At 26.1% G+C, this 16,412-nt stretch overlaps 5 protein-coding genes across 7 annotated transcripts; 2 read left to right on the forward strand and 3 right to left on the reverse strand.

The window, feature by feature from the left end:
- Positions 1-210: 210 nt before the first annotated feature.
- LOC117239673 (annexin B9-like) lies at positions 211-3,940 on the forward strand. The gene is made up of 7 exons (XM_033505409.1): positions 211-351; positions 517-568; positions 1,289-1,670; positions 1,793-1,945; positions 2,126-2,299; positions 2,828-3,009; positions 3,492-3,940. The coding sequence occupies exons 2-7, from the start codon at positions 539-541 to the stop codon at positions 3,543-3,545; spliced, it is 975 nt and encodes a 324-aa protein (XP_033361300.1). The 5' UTR covers positions 211-351; positions 517-538; the 3' UTR covers positions 3,546-3,940.
- Positions 3,941-4,970: 1,030 nt separating this feature from the next.
- LOC117239668 lies at positions 4,971-8,963 on the reverse strand. Its single transcript, XM_033505402.1, has 10 exons — positions 8,738-8,963; positions 7,791-8,175; positions 7,438-7,668; positions 6,898-7,313; positions 6,557-6,789; positions 6,263-6,414; positions 5,988-6,135; positions 5,643-5,871; positions 5,394-5,584; positions 4,971-5,256 (listed from the first exon to the last, which is right to left on the reverse strand). Exons 1-10 carry the CDS (start codon positions 8,761-8,763, stop codon positions 5,216-5,218), a joined length of 2,052 nt encoding a protein of 683 aa, XP_033361293.1. The 5' UTR covers positions 8,764-8,963; the 3' UTR covers positions 4,971-5,215.
- Positions 8,964-9,537: 574 nt separating this feature from the next.
- On the forward strand, positions 9,538-12,149 carry LOC117239670 (leucine-rich repeat-containing protein 28-like). 2 transcript variants are annotated; one of them, XM_033505405.1, is made up of 8 exons: positions 9,538-9,711; positions 9,793-9,977; positions 10,314-10,800; positions 10,876-11,062; positions 11,167-11,325; positions 11,459-11,653; positions 11,739-11,984; positions 12,039-12,149. In XM_033505405.1, exons 3-8 carry the CDS (start codon positions 10,431-10,433, stop codon positions 12,103-12,105), a joined length of 1,224 nt encoding a protein of 407 aa, XP_033361296.1. In that variant the 5' UTR covers positions 9,538-9,711; positions 9,793-9,977; positions 10,314-10,430; the 3' UTR covers positions 12,106-12,149. The 2 variants fall into 2 exon arrangements, with proteins under 2 accessions (XP_033361296.1, XP_033361297.1); XM_033505406.1 differs by having other exon boundaries at positions 10,317-10,800.
- LOC117239671 lies at positions 12,137-14,307 on the reverse strand. The gene is made up of 5 exons (XM_033505407.1): positions 14,184-14,307; positions 13,773-13,945; positions 13,261-13,575; positions 12,957-13,184; positions 12,137-12,875 (listed from the first exon to the last, which is right to left on the reverse strand). The coding sequence occupies exons 1-5, from the start codon at positions 14,215-14,217 to the stop codon at positions 12,426-12,428; spliced, it is 1,200 nt and encodes a 399-aa protein (XP_033361298.1). The 5' UTR covers positions 14,218-14,307; the 3' UTR covers positions 12,137-12,425.
- Positions 14,308-14,364: 57 nt separating this feature from the next.
- Positions 14,365-16,407, reverse strand: LOC117239675 (mpv17-like protein). Of its 2 annotated transcripts, none has more exons than XM_033505413.1 (4): positions 16,116-16,407; positions 15,239-15,510; positions 15,033-15,164; positions 14,365-14,950 (listed from the first exon to the last, which is right to left on the reverse strand). In XM_033505413.1, exons 2-4 carry the CDS (start codon positions 15,494-15,496, stop codon positions 14,705-14,707), a joined length of 636 nt encoding a protein of 211 aa, XP_033361304.1. In that variant the 5' UTR covers positions 15,497-15,510; positions 16,116-16,407; the 3' UTR covers positions 14,365-14,704. The 2 variants fall into 2 exon arrangements, with proteins under 2 accessions (XP_033361304.1, XP_033361302.1); XM_033505411.1 differs by lacking the exon at positions 16,116-16,407 and adding an exon at positions 15,890-15,996 and having other exon boundaries at positions 14,610-14,950.
- Between the last annotated feature and the right edge of the window lie 5 nt (positions 16,408-16,412).

The raw sequence follows: 16,412 nt of genomic DNA on the forward strand, positions 1-16,412 counted from the left end.
AATTTCAAACTTAAAAATCCACGTATGGTGTAACACAAATTTAGTAAACATAAGAAGACATACAAAATACATTAACTGATGACATCTCCGAATCTTGATTTCATAATGATTAAGTAAATATGTAAGAATAAGTATATACGTTTATACATATAGTATCCGTTATGATGTCATTGGAAGCATTGTGGCCTTTTTTCTCTTACTCATTACTCACACTCTAGTTAGTAAGCACCTTGAAAGAACTATGTACGTATGTACATGACGTGATGCGAAAGTGGGTGTGCCCATCATTGGTTAGCCGGCTATCAAACGTAAAGCTCCTCTCCGTTTTTATTTTTCGGAAACAGTTTATTGGTAAGTTTTTAAAAATATTTTTATTGTAAATACATTTTCATGCATATAAGCATAAATTAACATAAAAAATAATATTATAGACTATATTGCAATGTACAATACAGATATTTATATTATTCTTTGGTATTGATCAATTTAACTAACAATTATCTTTATTTATTTTAGGCAGTTCCCTGCGTAGTCAAAAATGTCACAACAACAGTATTATCCGTTTAAAGTAAGTATCTCTTAATTATTTATTAGAAGCTTAAAACATTCTTTAAATGACTGCTTTTAAGATTAGTCTATTTTTGGTATGAGCATTGATCGACCGTATTTTTATCGCTGCTTCGCTTGAGCTAATCAATCAGCGTTCAACTTCTCTTCGTATTATGAATATATATTTATAAAACAGTTTATGCTTTATTAGAAATTTAATATTATTAGTGTTATAAATTCTTTATATCATAATAATTTGCAATAAAGTACTTATGTCCTTAGCACGAATTATTGGAATATAAAAAATTAATTTAAATGGAAAAGAGTTTATTATATCTTATATATAAGAGTTATTATATCTTTCAAAAAAGATCTACACACACACTTTAGATATAAGTTCCATATTATTTTAATATAAAAAAGCTTTTTAATTTTAGGTATATATTCAAAAAATATATGTTTTTTGCTTTAATTCACTAAATATTGTTTTACTAAAATATATATATTAGACAAAAATTTGCATATTATTTAATGATAACAAACATTTTTCTTAATATTAATAAATTATATTTTTTTAAATTTCTTACATATCATAGTACCAACTTGTTGATAGCTTATAATAATGATTTAAGTAAAGAGATAATTATTATTCATATATGAATTGTATAATATAAAGACATATAAATCTATAATTATTTTAATTTATTTAAAATGATATAAAAGAAATAATCCTCTATAGTGTACTCCAACGGTATACCCTGCGGAACCATTTGATGCAAATGCAGATGCTACAATGTTGCGTAAAGCAATGAAAGGTTTTGGTACTGATGAAAAAACTATTATTGATGTACTTACAAGGAGAGGAATTGTTCAGAGATTAGAAATTGCTGAAGCATATAAAACTTTATATGGAAAAGATTTGGTTAGTGATTTAAAAAGTGAATTAACAGGGAAATTGGAAGATGTTATAATTGCTCTTATGACACCGTTACCTCATTATTATGCTAAAGAACTACATGATGCAGTTAGTGGATTAGGAACTGATGAGGAAGCAATTGTAGAAATTTTATGTACATTGAGTAATTACGGTATACGTACTATTGCAGCATTTTATGAGAACTGTAAGTCTAGCAATTATTTATTTTAATTAAATTTTAGAAAAATAAGTTTAATATAAGTTTATATAGGACTATTATATAAAACATTTATATTTATTAATTCAAAAATATTTTGTTCTTAACAGTATATGGAAAATCTCTTGAAAGTGAATTAAAGGGAGATACTTCAGGACATTTCAAAAGATTATTAGTTTCTCTTGTTCAAGCAAACAGGGATGAAAATCAAGGAATAGATCAAGCACAAGCTATAGCAGATGCTCAGGCACTTTATGAAGCTGGTATTTATAATAATACAAACTATTTTTAATAAAAGAGGATTATATGATTATTTTTAATAATTATTAATAAAGTAAAAGAAATCTGTGTTTTGTTTTGATATAAGAATTATTAATCATAAGTAATATAATATAAGTAATATAATATATTTACTTGAAACATAATTATTTATTTTGGTATAGGTGAGAAACAATGGGGCACAGATGAATCACAGTTTAATGCTATTTTAGTAACACGTAGCTATCAGCAATTAAGACAGACTTTTATTGAATATGAAAAAATATCTGGTCATGACATTGAAGTTGCTATTAAGAAAGAGTTTTCTGGAAGCCTTGAGAAGGGTCTCCTTGGAATAGGTCAGTATTTTGTTTATAGAAATGCCTAATACAGTGTTCCCTGGATCATTGTAACAGTCATATTCTCAATACATCCTCATCATATTTTGCTAGATCAGGTCCTCAGAGTCATGTGACTGATTATTAAAGAAAACAGAGCAAAAAGTGCATAACAGAAATAAAAGTTTCTATCTCTTTCTTATGAGAATATTATCAATAGATGGATGAAGTCTTCCTAATTAAAATGAGTACAAATATGATCTTACTTAGATTCACTTTCATTGGGAAAACCTTATCTGTACGTTTGTAGTACGTTTATTAATGTCTAATAAACACTAGAAAATTTATTTTTGTTGTAGGAAATCTGAACAATGCTCTATTTATTTGTAACTTCTTGATTTTGAATATAATTACAATGATGTGTGGGAAACACTGTACAATGAAATTGTAATATTGACATTATTGAACTATATACTATATATTTATGTTTTAATTTAAGAACTGTGTTTTATATAATTTAATATAAATGCTATGATTTTTATACAACAGTAAAATGTGTAAAATCAAAAGTTGGTTTCTTTGCTGAGCGATTATATGCCAGTATGCATGGTATTGGTACAAAAGATCGAACATTGATCCGCATCATTGTTTCTCGAAGTGAAATTGATTTAGGTGATATTAAAAAAGCTTTTGAAGAACGTTATGGAAAATCATTGGAAAGCTGGATTGCGGTATGTATTCATATTGCTCTTTCTTCAATATTTTATGATATATTATTAGTTAGTAAAGTATTGTAGTATGTTGTTAAAATATATTTCTAGCAATACACTGTATATATAGTTCTATAATAAAATTATTTTAAAAAAAAACATAGAATAGAAGTAAAGCTTGATTTTAACTAATTAAGTAATGCGATGCTCAGATGATACTCATACTCATGAGATATGTATTACATTATCGATCAAACATTTAGTTCAGTATGTTCGGATTTATACCTTATTCATTAAGGTAAATAATCTCATAGATGTATAATGGGTTATTCTGTGTATCTAAAGAATTAAAGATAACTATATATGATTTCAAAAATTTTGCTCATAGTACTAAAATTAGAAAGTAGTAAAAATTTCATTCTAATAAAAATTTCTAACTGCAGATTACATCACATACAATTGAATATTAATGTTTAAATTAATACCTAAATTTTCTGTTCTAGGGTGATACATCTGGAGATTACAAAAAGGCTTTACTCTCACTTGTTTCTACTTAATTAAGAGAAAATATTTCATGATAAATTCCAAAGCTTTAATAATATTTATGGCTCAAATAAAAGATGAGTGTCTTGCACACTTTTGCTTATACTTTTGCTTTACATCAATCTATTAATTAAATATATGGGTATAAAGAATTATGCATTTTACTATATTTTTTACACAATTTTGGAATCTCGGAAGAATCTTTATGGTGCTATACTGTGCTTTTTATGATATACTAAAATTTATTTTTTATGAAATATACTAGTTTACTAAATTGCATAGTTATATACTATTTTTTATTAAAAATGTTTATATATATATGTATATTTAACGATGAAAACCTACTATTTGTACAAATTGTTATAAAAAAAATCTTTATGAATATAAATATATTAAAATGTTAAACATTATATATTTAGTATGTTGAATAATTAGTGGCTAGCCGTGTTTTATAGATATATAAGTCTTAAAATATGTGTAAGTTATATCAGAGAGGAAATTTCCTCTCTGGTTTTATATATTTATCAAACATACTTTTATATAACATTTAATTTCAATATTTATAAATTTTACACATAACATTATTATAACATAATTTACTTTTAATAGTGTTTATTTTATACGTTTAAAAAATTATTTTATATTTATTTAAAAAAAGACAATACTTTTATTTTTATATACACGTAAAAGATACGATAAATATTTATTTTTTTATATACACTTAACTTGTTAAATATACAAACTTTACAGCATCTAACGCAATGCAAATACTCAAATAAAAAACAATAATAAAAAAACATACAGAGAACATAGTAAGGGGAGATAGCATAAGCCCAATTGTCTTTTCACTATCCTATCTTACCTTAAGAAACCTTAGAAAATGTATACGGCTGATAATTAAGATACTAGAACTGAAATCAAATCTGAAATATACTACACTACAGTTTTATCTCGAAATAAGTTTTGCCTATAATAACTGGTTTCTGACTCAAAATAAGCAACTCGCTATCCCCTCTTCTTCACTTGAATTCGCCGACAGAGTGAGAGATTCGAAACGAGTAAGAAGTCTGTGAAAGCAAGAAGCCATACATTTTTGTGATCGAATGAATAGTGACATCATTTAATAGAAAACGAATAGAATATATATAATGCTTTCTCATTCTAATATTAGCGATCCTGACGTGTTATATACTGCTCGACTAATCACTTTATGAAATTGCCGTTATCTCAAGCCTCTCATTCCTTCTCCGTGTTCTTTTTTGTCTCATTCGAGAATAAAATTAAGCCATATAGTACCAGTATAGTCTCGAATGTATTGCTTATTTCGATCCGAAACTGTATATTACGATATATTATTTGTTATTCCATAATATATGGTAGATTGTGTTTTATTCTGCTATATTTTATTATATTATGTAGTTCACACAAGATACAGGAGATTATACAGATGCAATAGCAATTTATTATAGTTAAAGTTAAAAAACAATTAAAATTACATCAAATGTATACATTTGTAACACAGATTGTATCAGACTTTAGATCTTACTGTAATAAACAAATAATAATGGCAGCATATAAAATTTAAAATTTGTGTTTGTATATTAAGTAGAGAAATAAGACCAATAGAAAAAGCTAATTTGTTAAAGAAATGTATTTCTCCACTTATGTTGATATTGAATACTGATCATTTTTTCTTGTTATTTCTTAAACTTCTACGTACAAATCCTAAGGAAATATTAATAACATTAATTATAATTATCTTCATGATCATGATTATATAGTATTATATACTAATCCTAAGGAAATATTAATAACATTAATTATAGCTATCTTCATAATCATAATTATATAGTATCGTATACCTGTATTACATTTGGTGCGTTTTTTATTAACAGAAGATGTTTTATTATTCGATGGATAAAACAAAGCTGGCATTCTTTCAAAATACTTAAGCATTGGAGTTGGTAAGGTTTTGTCTAATGGAATCCAAGGTGGACTAGGTAAAGTGTGAAATATTTCATCATAAATTGTATGAATATCAAGATTATTTTTTCTGCAAATAAATAATGGGACAATAAAATTAAATAATACATTATTTTACAATCACTTACCCTGAACTTTCTGCTGATTTAAAAACAGCAGCAAATGCTCCATTTCTTATTGTATGTCTCAAAATATAACGTCCTGGAGATAAATTTGCAAGAGATTGAATAACATTATGTAAAATTATCAAAGTATTTTCAACTTTCGTGTTATAAAGTCTTTTAATTTCATTATTTATAGATATTGCTGTACGATGTTCTATTTGTAATATTTCTGATGTTTCACTTGATATTCGAACTAAAATAAATATACATACATTGCATTACTTTTGGGTGTATTATTATAACATATTTCTATGCAAATATAATACAATTAATTTATTATACCGATATTGTTGATTTCAAATAATTTACCTCGAGCTAGAAATGTATGAGGCCTAAATATCAAAGATACCCATTGTTTCAATGCTTCTTCTAATGTTACAGCTTCAGCACCAAGATCAGGCTGATGCTCTAATTTTGGTGTTAACAATAATAATCTTTGTACTTCATTCTCTAAAATCTGTAAAAATAAGGTAAATAATTAACTCAACACTATATTATTAATTTTAACTGTTTTCCTCAGACTACCTTTTAAAAACATTTCAATAAATTAAAAGTATATTAAATTTTACATAGCAAACACAAACCTCAACCCCATGTGTTTTTGTTCGAACTAACATTTTATATTCTTTAATAACGTCTTTCATTAATTCATTCTGTTCTGAAAGTAGTGGTCCAATTGTAAACAAGTTATATGATACACAATTTTCCATCGCTTCAGAGGTTCCATTTTGTATATCTATTAATTCATAAAATTGATTACTTTTAATGCTTTTATTACTTGTTCTTTTTTCAGTTTTTATAGCTTATATAACTAGTAATTTTCATGAAGACATAACTTAGGAGACATATATCTATATAAATATTAAATATATTTTTACCTTCATTACTTGTAGAACTAAAGGAATTACAAAAATTAGAAGCAGTTGTATGCAAAGATTCTTCACAGTTTGTCAGATTCTGTTGAGTTAAAATTTCTTCAAAACTTTTATCCTCTTCTGGTGCATTTGAAGATAACTCATTGTTAATTTTTGTTGAAGCATTTTCATATTCTTCTTCTAATTTTAATAGTTTTTCACAATTAACATCATCAAATATATTATCATCTTCATTACTATTATTATGTAGTCAAAAGTGTAAATTGTAATATTATTCATAATTAATTAAAAAGAGAAATACAATTTAAATAAAAATATGTGGAAAGAATAAGTTTCTATCTTACCTCTCTAAAGCTAAATGTTTGGTACCAATAAAAAAATATTTCAGAATATATTTATACATCCAAGTATTTTTTTCTGGTATAGTACTTGCAACTGGGGGTGCTGGCTTATCTATGTAGATAACATTTTTATCATTGTGCCTTTTAATGACTATGGGTAAAATCCACGAATTTGAATATGTTGGACCAATATTATTTACTAAACAATTAAGACCACTGGATGAAATTACCAAATCTACATTATTATCTTCAGCCAATTTTTGACAATTTGCATCTTCACTTACAGGTAGTTTAAAAAACATCAATGATTCTTTGACATTTTCTTTTTCAGGAAGAAATCGTTTTTGTAATTGTTCTGAATTTATATGTAGCATACATGGTCTACTAAAAGTTGGCAACACTATCTTTTGTAATTTACCCTTCAAAAAAGAATAAAAAAAAGATTTGTAAGGCAATAAAACATAATATATTGTTTTCATTAGCCACATCTCTAATTATATATATTATTTATAACTACTTATAAATAAAATCTGTATTACTCACCAGTCGTAAACAATTAGAAAGAAATTTTACTTGAATATTTTTATCTGCTACAAATGGAATGCTTGTTATTTCAGTGTAATACCTAGGTAATTTATAAATACATTGTAACTTTAATTTCCAATGTAAATTTATATAATCTTCACATGTGATTTTAAATGATCTTTCATGCCATTTACTTTTTGCAAACTCCAAAAATTCATCTTGTTCTTTAGATATTATTTGTTGTAAGTCCTACAATAACAGACATAATTATATATTATAGAAAATAATTTAAAATTACTTATAATTAATTTATAACTTCTTTATTAAGAGAGCAATTTCAATAATTTTTTATGACATTATGCTTTAAGTACCATATATACTTTTAATTCTTTTCTCTCTATTTGTGTTAGCTTCGGTTTATCAGATTTTGAAAATTTTAACAAGACTCTTAAACACATTGCTTGTTGTTCCTTGTTTAGTTTGGATTTCTTAAGACTTTTAAACATTGGTTTAACAATACCAGGTATATAACATTTGGTCTTTTTTGTGTGCTTAGGTTCATATTCTTTTTCCATTTTACTTAAGTCCAGATCAGCATCCTTCATTAGATAGATTTTAACATTCTTGTAATCTTCTTCAATATCTTTAAATGGATCTTTGAAATTCCCAGTCATAATTCGATACATCACACTTTCTTTCTCTAATCTTCCTTCATTAACAAAAGTATTATCTATTAGGTCTTCCAATGCAGTATTCCTATTAAATTTGATACATAATATTAAAATTTTTATTTATTATAGTTTAGAAATTTACAATTATTTTATAACAATTTCAATAATCAATATTTAGATAATAATAAATGTATTTAACATGTACATACATTTTTTTATGGCAAAGTATCTTAAACAACTCAAATATGTAATTAAGAATAGAAACTTTCATAATAATATAACAGATTACATATTTTTAATAAAGAATACGAGAAAATATTTCTTAAAAATATTTTCTTCAAATATTTTTTATAAATTATTACATAAACATATGGAAAATAATTTATTTTATTAGTAAAATATAATTCATAATAAGGTTGAAAAAAATACGAAAATTAAGTAAAAAAATACAAAATTTCTGTTTTGCATAAATAAAATTTATGGTTGTCTATCTCAAAGTATGAATCATAAATTTCATTAAAATGATAAATATCATCTATTTTCTGCTAAAGTAAAAAAATAGCAATAATCTTGGTAGTTTCTGCTGATTAAAATATATACTAATTCTTAATAAGTTAAGATATTTAAAAATGATTCTTCGTACTTACCAATCAATACTTGAAAATCTATCCATGATTAATAAATTAAAATAAACTATTCATGAACTGCATGTGCTCAAATTATCTTTTTAAATCATATTATTCTTATAGACCTTTTTCTTTTCTGTTGTATCAAAAATTTGTTTAAATTGTATAATTTAGGTTATCATACATAAGTCGTTAGCGTTTAGTTTCTAAATTTATAGATTTAAAGTACGCAACGCTCTCTGATAACCCCTAGATGACAGGTATGACAATAACAGATAAGACATAACTATCATAGTCATTGACATGCACAAAATTTATTATGCTTTCCGTTTTACAAATTTACTATCATAAACATCATATTCTATTTACTCTAATTACATTTGTGTCGAAGTAAAGAATTCATAATTGCTTTACGATGTTCTCTTTCAGTAAGCTGTTGGTGAATGGTGCAGTTTTAACCCCTTTATCTTGCTATACCTCTTACTAATGTCATTATTTAAAAAATACATGATGTAAAAAAAGGTTTCCACGTATAAAAAGAAACAATCTGTAATGATTTTAAAGAAAAAAGTTTGTAATGGGAAATGTAGGTATTAAAAATGTAAGAATTGATAGTTATGTTTTCAAAAATAAATATGTTTCTTTCTTCTGAATAAATACAAGTAAAAACTTTATAAATTTGTACAAAAGTAACAGCCAAGATTGCACGATTGTACATTTCTCCCCACGCCGTGCATATGTACGTTTTTCCCAAGTACCGATGACGAGATGTGCTGATAGTGCAGCCATTGATCGCGAGAGGCCCTCAGTGTCCATTTTGTAGCAAAATTTCGCCGATAAGCATTGATGATCTCTACTTATTTGTGGTCATACTTTTGGCTATATTTCATCGTGCCATGGTTAAATCAATTAATTTAACCTATATATAAGTGATGTATAGTGACAATAAATAATGTCCGATATATATTAATTATTATGGTGTGTACAAGCTATCGGTAAGATTCACGATTGACAATAAATAAACGTAAACATTTTTTCATATGAAAAATAATTATAAAAATATGTTTTATATTTAGTATTTGTCTTCAATATGAATACATATATATATTATTCGCAAAATTTTACACAATATGTTGAGTCCAAATTTTTTAATAAGATATTTCATAAAATATAATTAAACAAAATGTATAATCAGATATAATACAAAAACGTATTATTATTTACCTAGTGTCCACTTTCTTTCACCATTATTAAGAAAACAGTAAGTACAAACTTGTAATGTGAAATAGAAGTAAATTTTTTTTTTAAATATATTCATTAATAAATTATATTTAATCAAATGAATAATGTATTGTAATAAATGGCATTGTTATATTTTGACATTTGTATTAGAAATGTCAACTTTAATATTACTAACTATTACAAAATAATTGTAATTTAAAATATTTTCAAGAAATTATATGTTGTTCATTTTTGTGTCTATTGAAGAAAATGAGTATATTGTAAATGTATATGCAGTTATAAATTCAAAACAGTTATAAAATACATTATAGAACAATATTGTTATATAGTAGGTTATTAATATAAATCTTTCAAGCAGGCCAAAGTTATTTTGAGCATACATGCCTTGAAGGTTGGTTGCCAACCTCAGAAATTCAGAATCTACTTCTTCAATTTTATGTATGAAAACAATTTTGATTAAACTTATTTAAAAATGGACTCAGATTCTACAGAAATGGTGAAAGAAATAAAAAATAAGGTAATATTACATTGGAATTGTCGAGGTCTTGTGGAATTTCCTGAAGCAATAAGGGTCTATGGTGGCCACATTCAAGAAATATATTTGAAATGGAATAAACTTACTACCTTACCTCCATGGATTATAGAACTCTTTAATGTAACTAATTTATATATCTATGGAAACTTAATCAAAGAAGTACCTCCAGAACTTTGTCAAATGACTCAATTAACAGTTCTTGATTTAAGTGCTAATAAATTAGAACAAATATCTCCTTCTATAGGAAACTTAGTTAGCCTAAAATCTTTGTTATTAAATGATAATTCTATTAACAAATTACCATTTGGTAAGTTGTTTGATGCCATAAGAAATATCAAATGTATAACTTCATTTAACTTGAATTTGTATATAATTCTTATAGAAATGAATCAAATGCATAACTTAGAAATTTTGTCTATTTCTGGAAATAAATTTGTTGCATTACCAGAATGGATTGGTTCCTTACCTAAATTAAAAGAATTAAGTGCTGATAACAATTGTTTGAAAGAACTTCCAAACAGATTGACTCTATCTCCACAACTATCAATAATTTCAGTATGCTCTAACAGGTTGTTATATTAAATAATTATTACATTAAATTATATTTTATTATCGATAGATTTTTGTTAACATTTTAAATGCTTTTATTTTACGCAGAATAATTTTTATGTAGGCTAAGATATTTACCATTAAATGGATTTGTATCATCCCCTTGCATTAGATTTGATGCAAATATATATTTGAATTATTTGTCTTATCCACTTCTTCATCAGTTAACATCTCAAATTCAAGATTCATATATTCAAAGTCAAAGAAATATCTTGGGCTATAGGTATGTACATTTTATAGAGTATATACAATTTAAAAATAATATAATGAAAAATGTAACCTTAAAGTATGTTAAAATCCTTTAAAACAAATTTATTTGCATTTGTTATTGAATCTATAAATATATATAATCACAGATGTTTTACAACCCATTGTGAGAACAATACATTATATACAAATATAAAATTAAAGATAAAAATAGATGCTTTACATGAAAAAGATACTGGTCTCATGATTGATTTACCACGCCAGCTTTTAAAAGTTCATAATATACATGAAAATAAAGTTATTTCTTTATGGGAGTTAGCTTTAAGAAAAGTTTATACTGAAAGGTAATTGCTTATTTTTAGCAAATTTAGACTTCTAATATCATTTGATATTCTAAGAATACATTGTCTGATTGATACTGAATTTTAGATATAAACATACACTTAACATTTCTGTATCACCTATAAGCATAAATGTTCAATATGAACCAATTACAATAAAAAATTATCAGAATCTTGATTTTAATGTTTCATGTAATTTGCTAATGAATGGTCCAACTAGTATTTGTGTGAATTTTCAATGTCAACAACCAATATTTACAGAAGCTTGGATCATTGTTGGTGTTAGCCATTACACAGAGTCTATAACAACAGTTGCATTGTGTTGTTGTAAAAGGTAAGATAAGTATTATATATAGATCCATGTATGATAATGGCTTTAATTTTTCAGATGTGCAGCTGAATTTTCTAAACATTCCAATATGACCATCAGGCATACTTGGCATTGTATAAATTAATGATATTTTATTAAATAATTCTGTAAATAAATTGCATTAAAAAAATAAAAGTTTAATGTTTTAAATCAGAGTAAAAAGCTTTGTATCAATCTTCCAATATCAAAACATTTACATATTATTTTATCTTATAATAGCTAGTACTTTGCACTCCCACCATACGAAAAAATTAGTTATTTTATTTATTATATAATTGTTTTTAAAATAATATATTTCTTTAGGATTTTAGTTTTTAATTATTTTACATGTTAAATTTTTACTTTTTGTGCAGTAAAATATTTGTTTAGACCATTCTAATAATTATTTTTTATAAAATTCTATATTTACGCTATTAGGAAATCTAAAGCTCTATCGCGGTCGATATTACATTTTAAAAGTGCAGTAGATGCCTTTTCTTCAGGGAAACCTAAATCTCGTAAGACACATAGATTTTCATAATAAACTTTGGCTTTTTCTTGATTGTATTCTGTAAGAGCAAGAGCTTTTTCAGCATCTTCTCCGGAAATTCCGATTTCTTCTAAAGCTTGCACAGCCAATAAATATTCTACAATTTTTTTATTATCTTGACCACCTAATTCGCGTATAGCACGGGCAGCTCTCGATAAAGGAAATCCCATGTCGCTCAAATGCCGAGCTAATTTTTTATCTTCCTCTGTTAAATCCAATAATAAATTCATAATAGCAACTTGATTTGTTAACATAGGTTCTTCTTGCTTTAATGTTTCATGAGTGCTAGTGTCGGGACTTTCTAAATTTGGCCAAGGTTTCCAATCCTATTATACATATAATGGATAAGTAATTTAAAAATTGAAATCATTCAAAAGTATGCTACATTTTATAAAAAATACTATTACCTCCATGAGTGGTCTTTTTAAATCTCTTTGAAGTTCTTGTACAATCGCAGATACACTACGATGTTTGACATTCTCTTGTTCATTAACTTGGTCTTGGTCAATCGTTTCATTTTTGACATTATCATTTTTTTCTTGTGCATGAATTTTCGACTTATCATTAACACTTAAATCATTCAATAAACTCTCTAATTTTGCTGGTGGTATCCATTGAGATGTAGGCTGTAATACCTAAAATATGAACAATATATGTGTTAAGATTATGATTCACTTCTTGATTATAATAATTAAGAGATATTTTATTAACCTGAGCAAGTTCTTCCATTTCATTAATTGTTTTTAATTCCATATTATCAAATGGACTGCTTGTATCATTATCAAAATCAGCATAGTCAAGACCATTTGCTTTCACATGATCTTGAAGATCATTGGCAGGTGGAGATAAAGGCTGTGGAGTAAGAATTGTTGTTTCAGGCACAGGTGCATTTATAGGCTTTGTAGTATCAGGTAATGGAGGTGGTGGTGGCGGTGAAAATTCAGTTTTTTGTTTCTTCCTTTTCTCATCTAATCGTGCATGCCGCGCTTTGTTATTTACTTGCCGAACATTACGCCATTCTGTCATCTATAAATTAAGTTATTGCAAATTATACTTCATTTATTTCATTGAATAACATACAAGTTTATGTTTGAAACCAAATTTAAATTAATAATGATACAAATATATTAAGAAAGATCATAGGATTAATCTATATGCATTGTAAACTGCAAATTATTTTCAGATAAATGTATATCACAAGTTTATGTAAAGTAATACTCAACCTTCTCAAGTACTGATCGTTCCAAATTGAAATCATAAGTTAATTTGGATACATCTGGTAGTTTATTATTATATGCAGCTGGTAAACATATTTTTCTTGGAGGTTTATAGGCCTCTGCAATTTTAACATGTACTCCATCCATGTATGATGCAATTAAGTCACATTGTGCTGATACTGAAGAACGGGCCATATCTCAACATTAGAAGTTCGGTATTTTTAAAAAATAGTCAAAATTTTAGTCACTACTATTAATCTTGTATCATAACCTCATATCGTATTATTGTAGTTATATTTGTGTAGTCAAATTACTTTTCACTACTAATAATGCATATTTTTAGGAAGATACACAAAAAATCACATGTTTCTTATTATGTTATATGTTAATTATACTAAGTTGCATTTGACAACTTACGATGATTTGAATTTCTGATCTTCAATGAAGCCATATTGAATTCGCTACACACTTAAAATCGATAGAAAAACGAGAGAAAGAATCGATAAAACATTAGTCTTTTAGATTTTTAAGTAAAATACATAATTTAAAACTAAAATATGAAAATTTATTTTGACGATGGTTGTTTAACAATCATTTATTTTTTATTATTTATTAACAATAAATAAGTTATTATCAACAGTGTCACAATAAATATCACTCGAAAATTTAACAATAAAATTATGTCTTTCATACCTTCATGATTTTGAACTGTTATCAATTTTTAACTATACCTATTATAATACAAACATATTATCTACATATATATATATATGCATAATTAAATCTTTTAGTTCATTTTGTACTGTAGACAACAGGTATTGTAATTGACCTTGTTGTGCAGTATAATTTGTTATACAGATATATTTACATGTACATATTGTATACATATACATGTATGTAAGTTAATCAATTGTGCTAAATAACTGTCATATAAATCTTTATCGTATAATGGATAACCTTTCATTTTTATCTTCTTTTTGATCAACATTGATACTTTTTTGACTTTTGTGTTTTAAATTATTGTCACTTTTTAAATCTTGTAAGTTCTTTGCTTCCAAAGCTTTCATATATGCAAGGAAAGATGTCCAGATTAAACTACAAAAACTTACATAAATTACACGATTATGTTCTGGGACAAAAAAAAAGTTGATTGTTTGTAAAATGGGCCATACACAAACACCGACCTAAAAAATAATAGTTACTTATAATTTTTTGCTTATTTGTAGTCAGTGTATTTTATATTAATTACATATGTATATATTTTACTTTGTAAGTAGGCCAAAATTTATGTTTGACTTCTTCAATACATTCAGCCACTGGTTTCATTTCAAGTAAGTTCATACCAAAAAAGAAGCAACACATTGCAGTAGGACCATATGTGACTTGTTCTATTAAAGCCTAGAAAATAAATATTATTAACCTTTAACGTTACATCTTGTGAATACTAATTGTTTCAATTAATTTTAATATACTTTGGTAATTGCAGACTTCAGGTCTGACTTTGGCCAAAAGTATGAAGAGCACCGCATCCAACAATATAGTGTTGGAGCTACAAAAAACCCACCGTATAAACTAAATCTTAATGCTTGCATATAATTTAATTCGTCGTGTCCTGTTAATTTTTGTTGTATTAAACTTCCAGTCGGCCATATGACAGCATAAGAAACCATTCCTCTTACAATCGGATATTTTTTCGATACCTCGCGGATTTTTATAAAAATAAGACGCATTTTTGCAGTAATCACTGAAATATAAAACATTTTCATTATTAATAAAATATAATATTATAATATTATTAAATGGTCTTCATTATAAATAACTATAAAATCGATGAAACAACGCATAGGCAAACTAAATGAAGTTTGAAATCTGAAAAATTAAATAAAAAACTGACGCTACTGTTGTCTAGAATATGTATTTGTGTTAGCATATGTACTATATCATTGTGTAATTTATATTCGTATTAGTTCGTTCCAAAGGATTTGATAAATTTCATGATTTCTTTGTTCACGACACGTGACAAACTAATTCAGAATGAATGATGCTGCGCGCCAAACAAAAGAGTGCGTGCAATGTTTCAGAGATAGAGTTGTATTTTCTATATATGTATATATTATACGTATACACCTACTTTCATGTACATCCAGAAAAAATTTTTTTTGGAAGTTATGTCAATGTAAGTTATTGTATCAAACTGTCATCTAAACTGCACTGTTTACTTTTTTTAAATATTCTGATAAGTTATCAAATATGATAATGATAATACCATATAGCATCAATAAGACTTACAAATGACAAAATTATGATATGTAAATTATCTGTTTATTCGTACTTCTTTTTTATTCGTACCTTTTTTTGATAAGAAGTTAAAAAGTTGATAATGTTACCGCGGTTTGTTTGAATGTGACGCGAGAAAGCTCGCTGCACCGCGGACTTGTATGAAACAACAATTCTATAAGGTCGATACATCTGGAAATGATTCACTACTAGGGAAACACGCGCATACTGGCAATCGCTGGGACGAGACTTATATTCGACACGCGCAAAAGTACCAGCGATGACGAAACTGTTCGATCCATTCTTATCTGTCCTTGGTAATTTCGCGTCTTTCGAGTACAGTTTTCCAATAGTTTCATATATCGTATA

This window comes from Bombus vosnesenskii, unplaced genomic scaffold (genome assembly GCF_011952255.1).
Source record: "Bombus vosnesenskii isolate JDL3184/JDL3185 unplaced genomic scaffold, Bvos_JDL3184-5_v1.1 scf7180000014105, whole genome shotgun sequence".
NCBI classification, from domain to species: domain Eukaryota; kingdom Metazoa; phylum Arthropoda; class Insecta; order Hymenoptera; family Apidae; genus Bombus; species Bombus vosnesenskii.

Bases quoted from the DNA above. Each gene is read 5' to 3' on its own strand.
- LOC117239671 (XM_033505407.1), bottom strand. From the start codon at position 14,217: ATGGCTTCATTGAAGATCAGAAATTCAAATCATC. The intron at 13,576-13,772 runs GTTGAGTATTAC...CTTAATTTATAG, and splicing joins AACGATCAGTACTTGAGAAG to ATGACAGAATGGCGTAATGT. The intron at 13,185-13,260 runs GTTAATAAAATA...TTCATATTTTAG, and splicing joins AAATGGAAGAACTTGCTCAG to GTATTACAGCCTACATCTCA.
- LOC117239668 (XM_033505402.1), bottom strand. From the start codon at position 8,763: ATGGATAGATTTTCAAGTATTGATTG. The intron at 7,314-7,437 runs GTGAGTAATACA...TCTTTTTTGAAG, and splicing joins TTTCTAATTGTTTACGACTG to GGTAAATTACAAAAGATAGT. The intron at 5,257-5,393 runs GTATACGATACT...ATATTTCCTTAG, and splicing joins ACGCACCAAATGTAATACAG to GATTTGTACGTAGAAGTTTA.
- LOC117239670 (XM_033505405.1), top strand. From the start codon at position 10,431: ATGGACTCAGATTCTACAGAAATGGTGAAAGAAATAAAAAATAAGGTA. The intron at 11,326-11,458 runs GTATGTACATTT...ATATAATCACAG, and splicing joins AGAAATATCTTGGGCTATAG to ATGTTTTACAACCCATTGTG. The intron at 11,985-12,038 runs GTAAGATAAGTA...TTAATTTTTCAG, and splicing joins GCATTGTGTTGTTGTAAAAG to ATGTGCAGCTGAATTTTCTA.
- LOC117239675 (XM_033505413.1), bottom strand. From the start codon at position 15,496: ATGCGTCTTATTTTTATAAAAATCCGCGAGGTATCGAAAAAATATCCG. The intron at 15,165-15,238 runs GTATATTAAAAT...TTTATTTTCTAG, and splicing joins TGAAGTCTGCAATTACCAAA to GCTTTAATAGAACAAGTCAC. The intron at 14,951-15,032 runs GTAAAATATATA...ATTATTTTTTAG, and splicing joins AATTTTGGCCTACTTACAAA to GTCGGTGTTTGTGTATGGCC.
- LOC117239673 (XM_033505409.1), top strand. From the start codon at position 539: ATGTCACAACAACAGTATTATCCGTTTAAA. The intron at 569-1,288 runs GTAAGTATCTCT...AATCCTCTATAG, and splicing joins AACAGTATTATCCGTTTAAA to TGTACTCCAACGGTATACCC. The intron at 1,946-2,125 runs GTATTTATAATA...ATTTTGGTATAG, and splicing joins TCAGGCACTTTATGAAGCTG to GTGAGAAACAATGGGGCACA.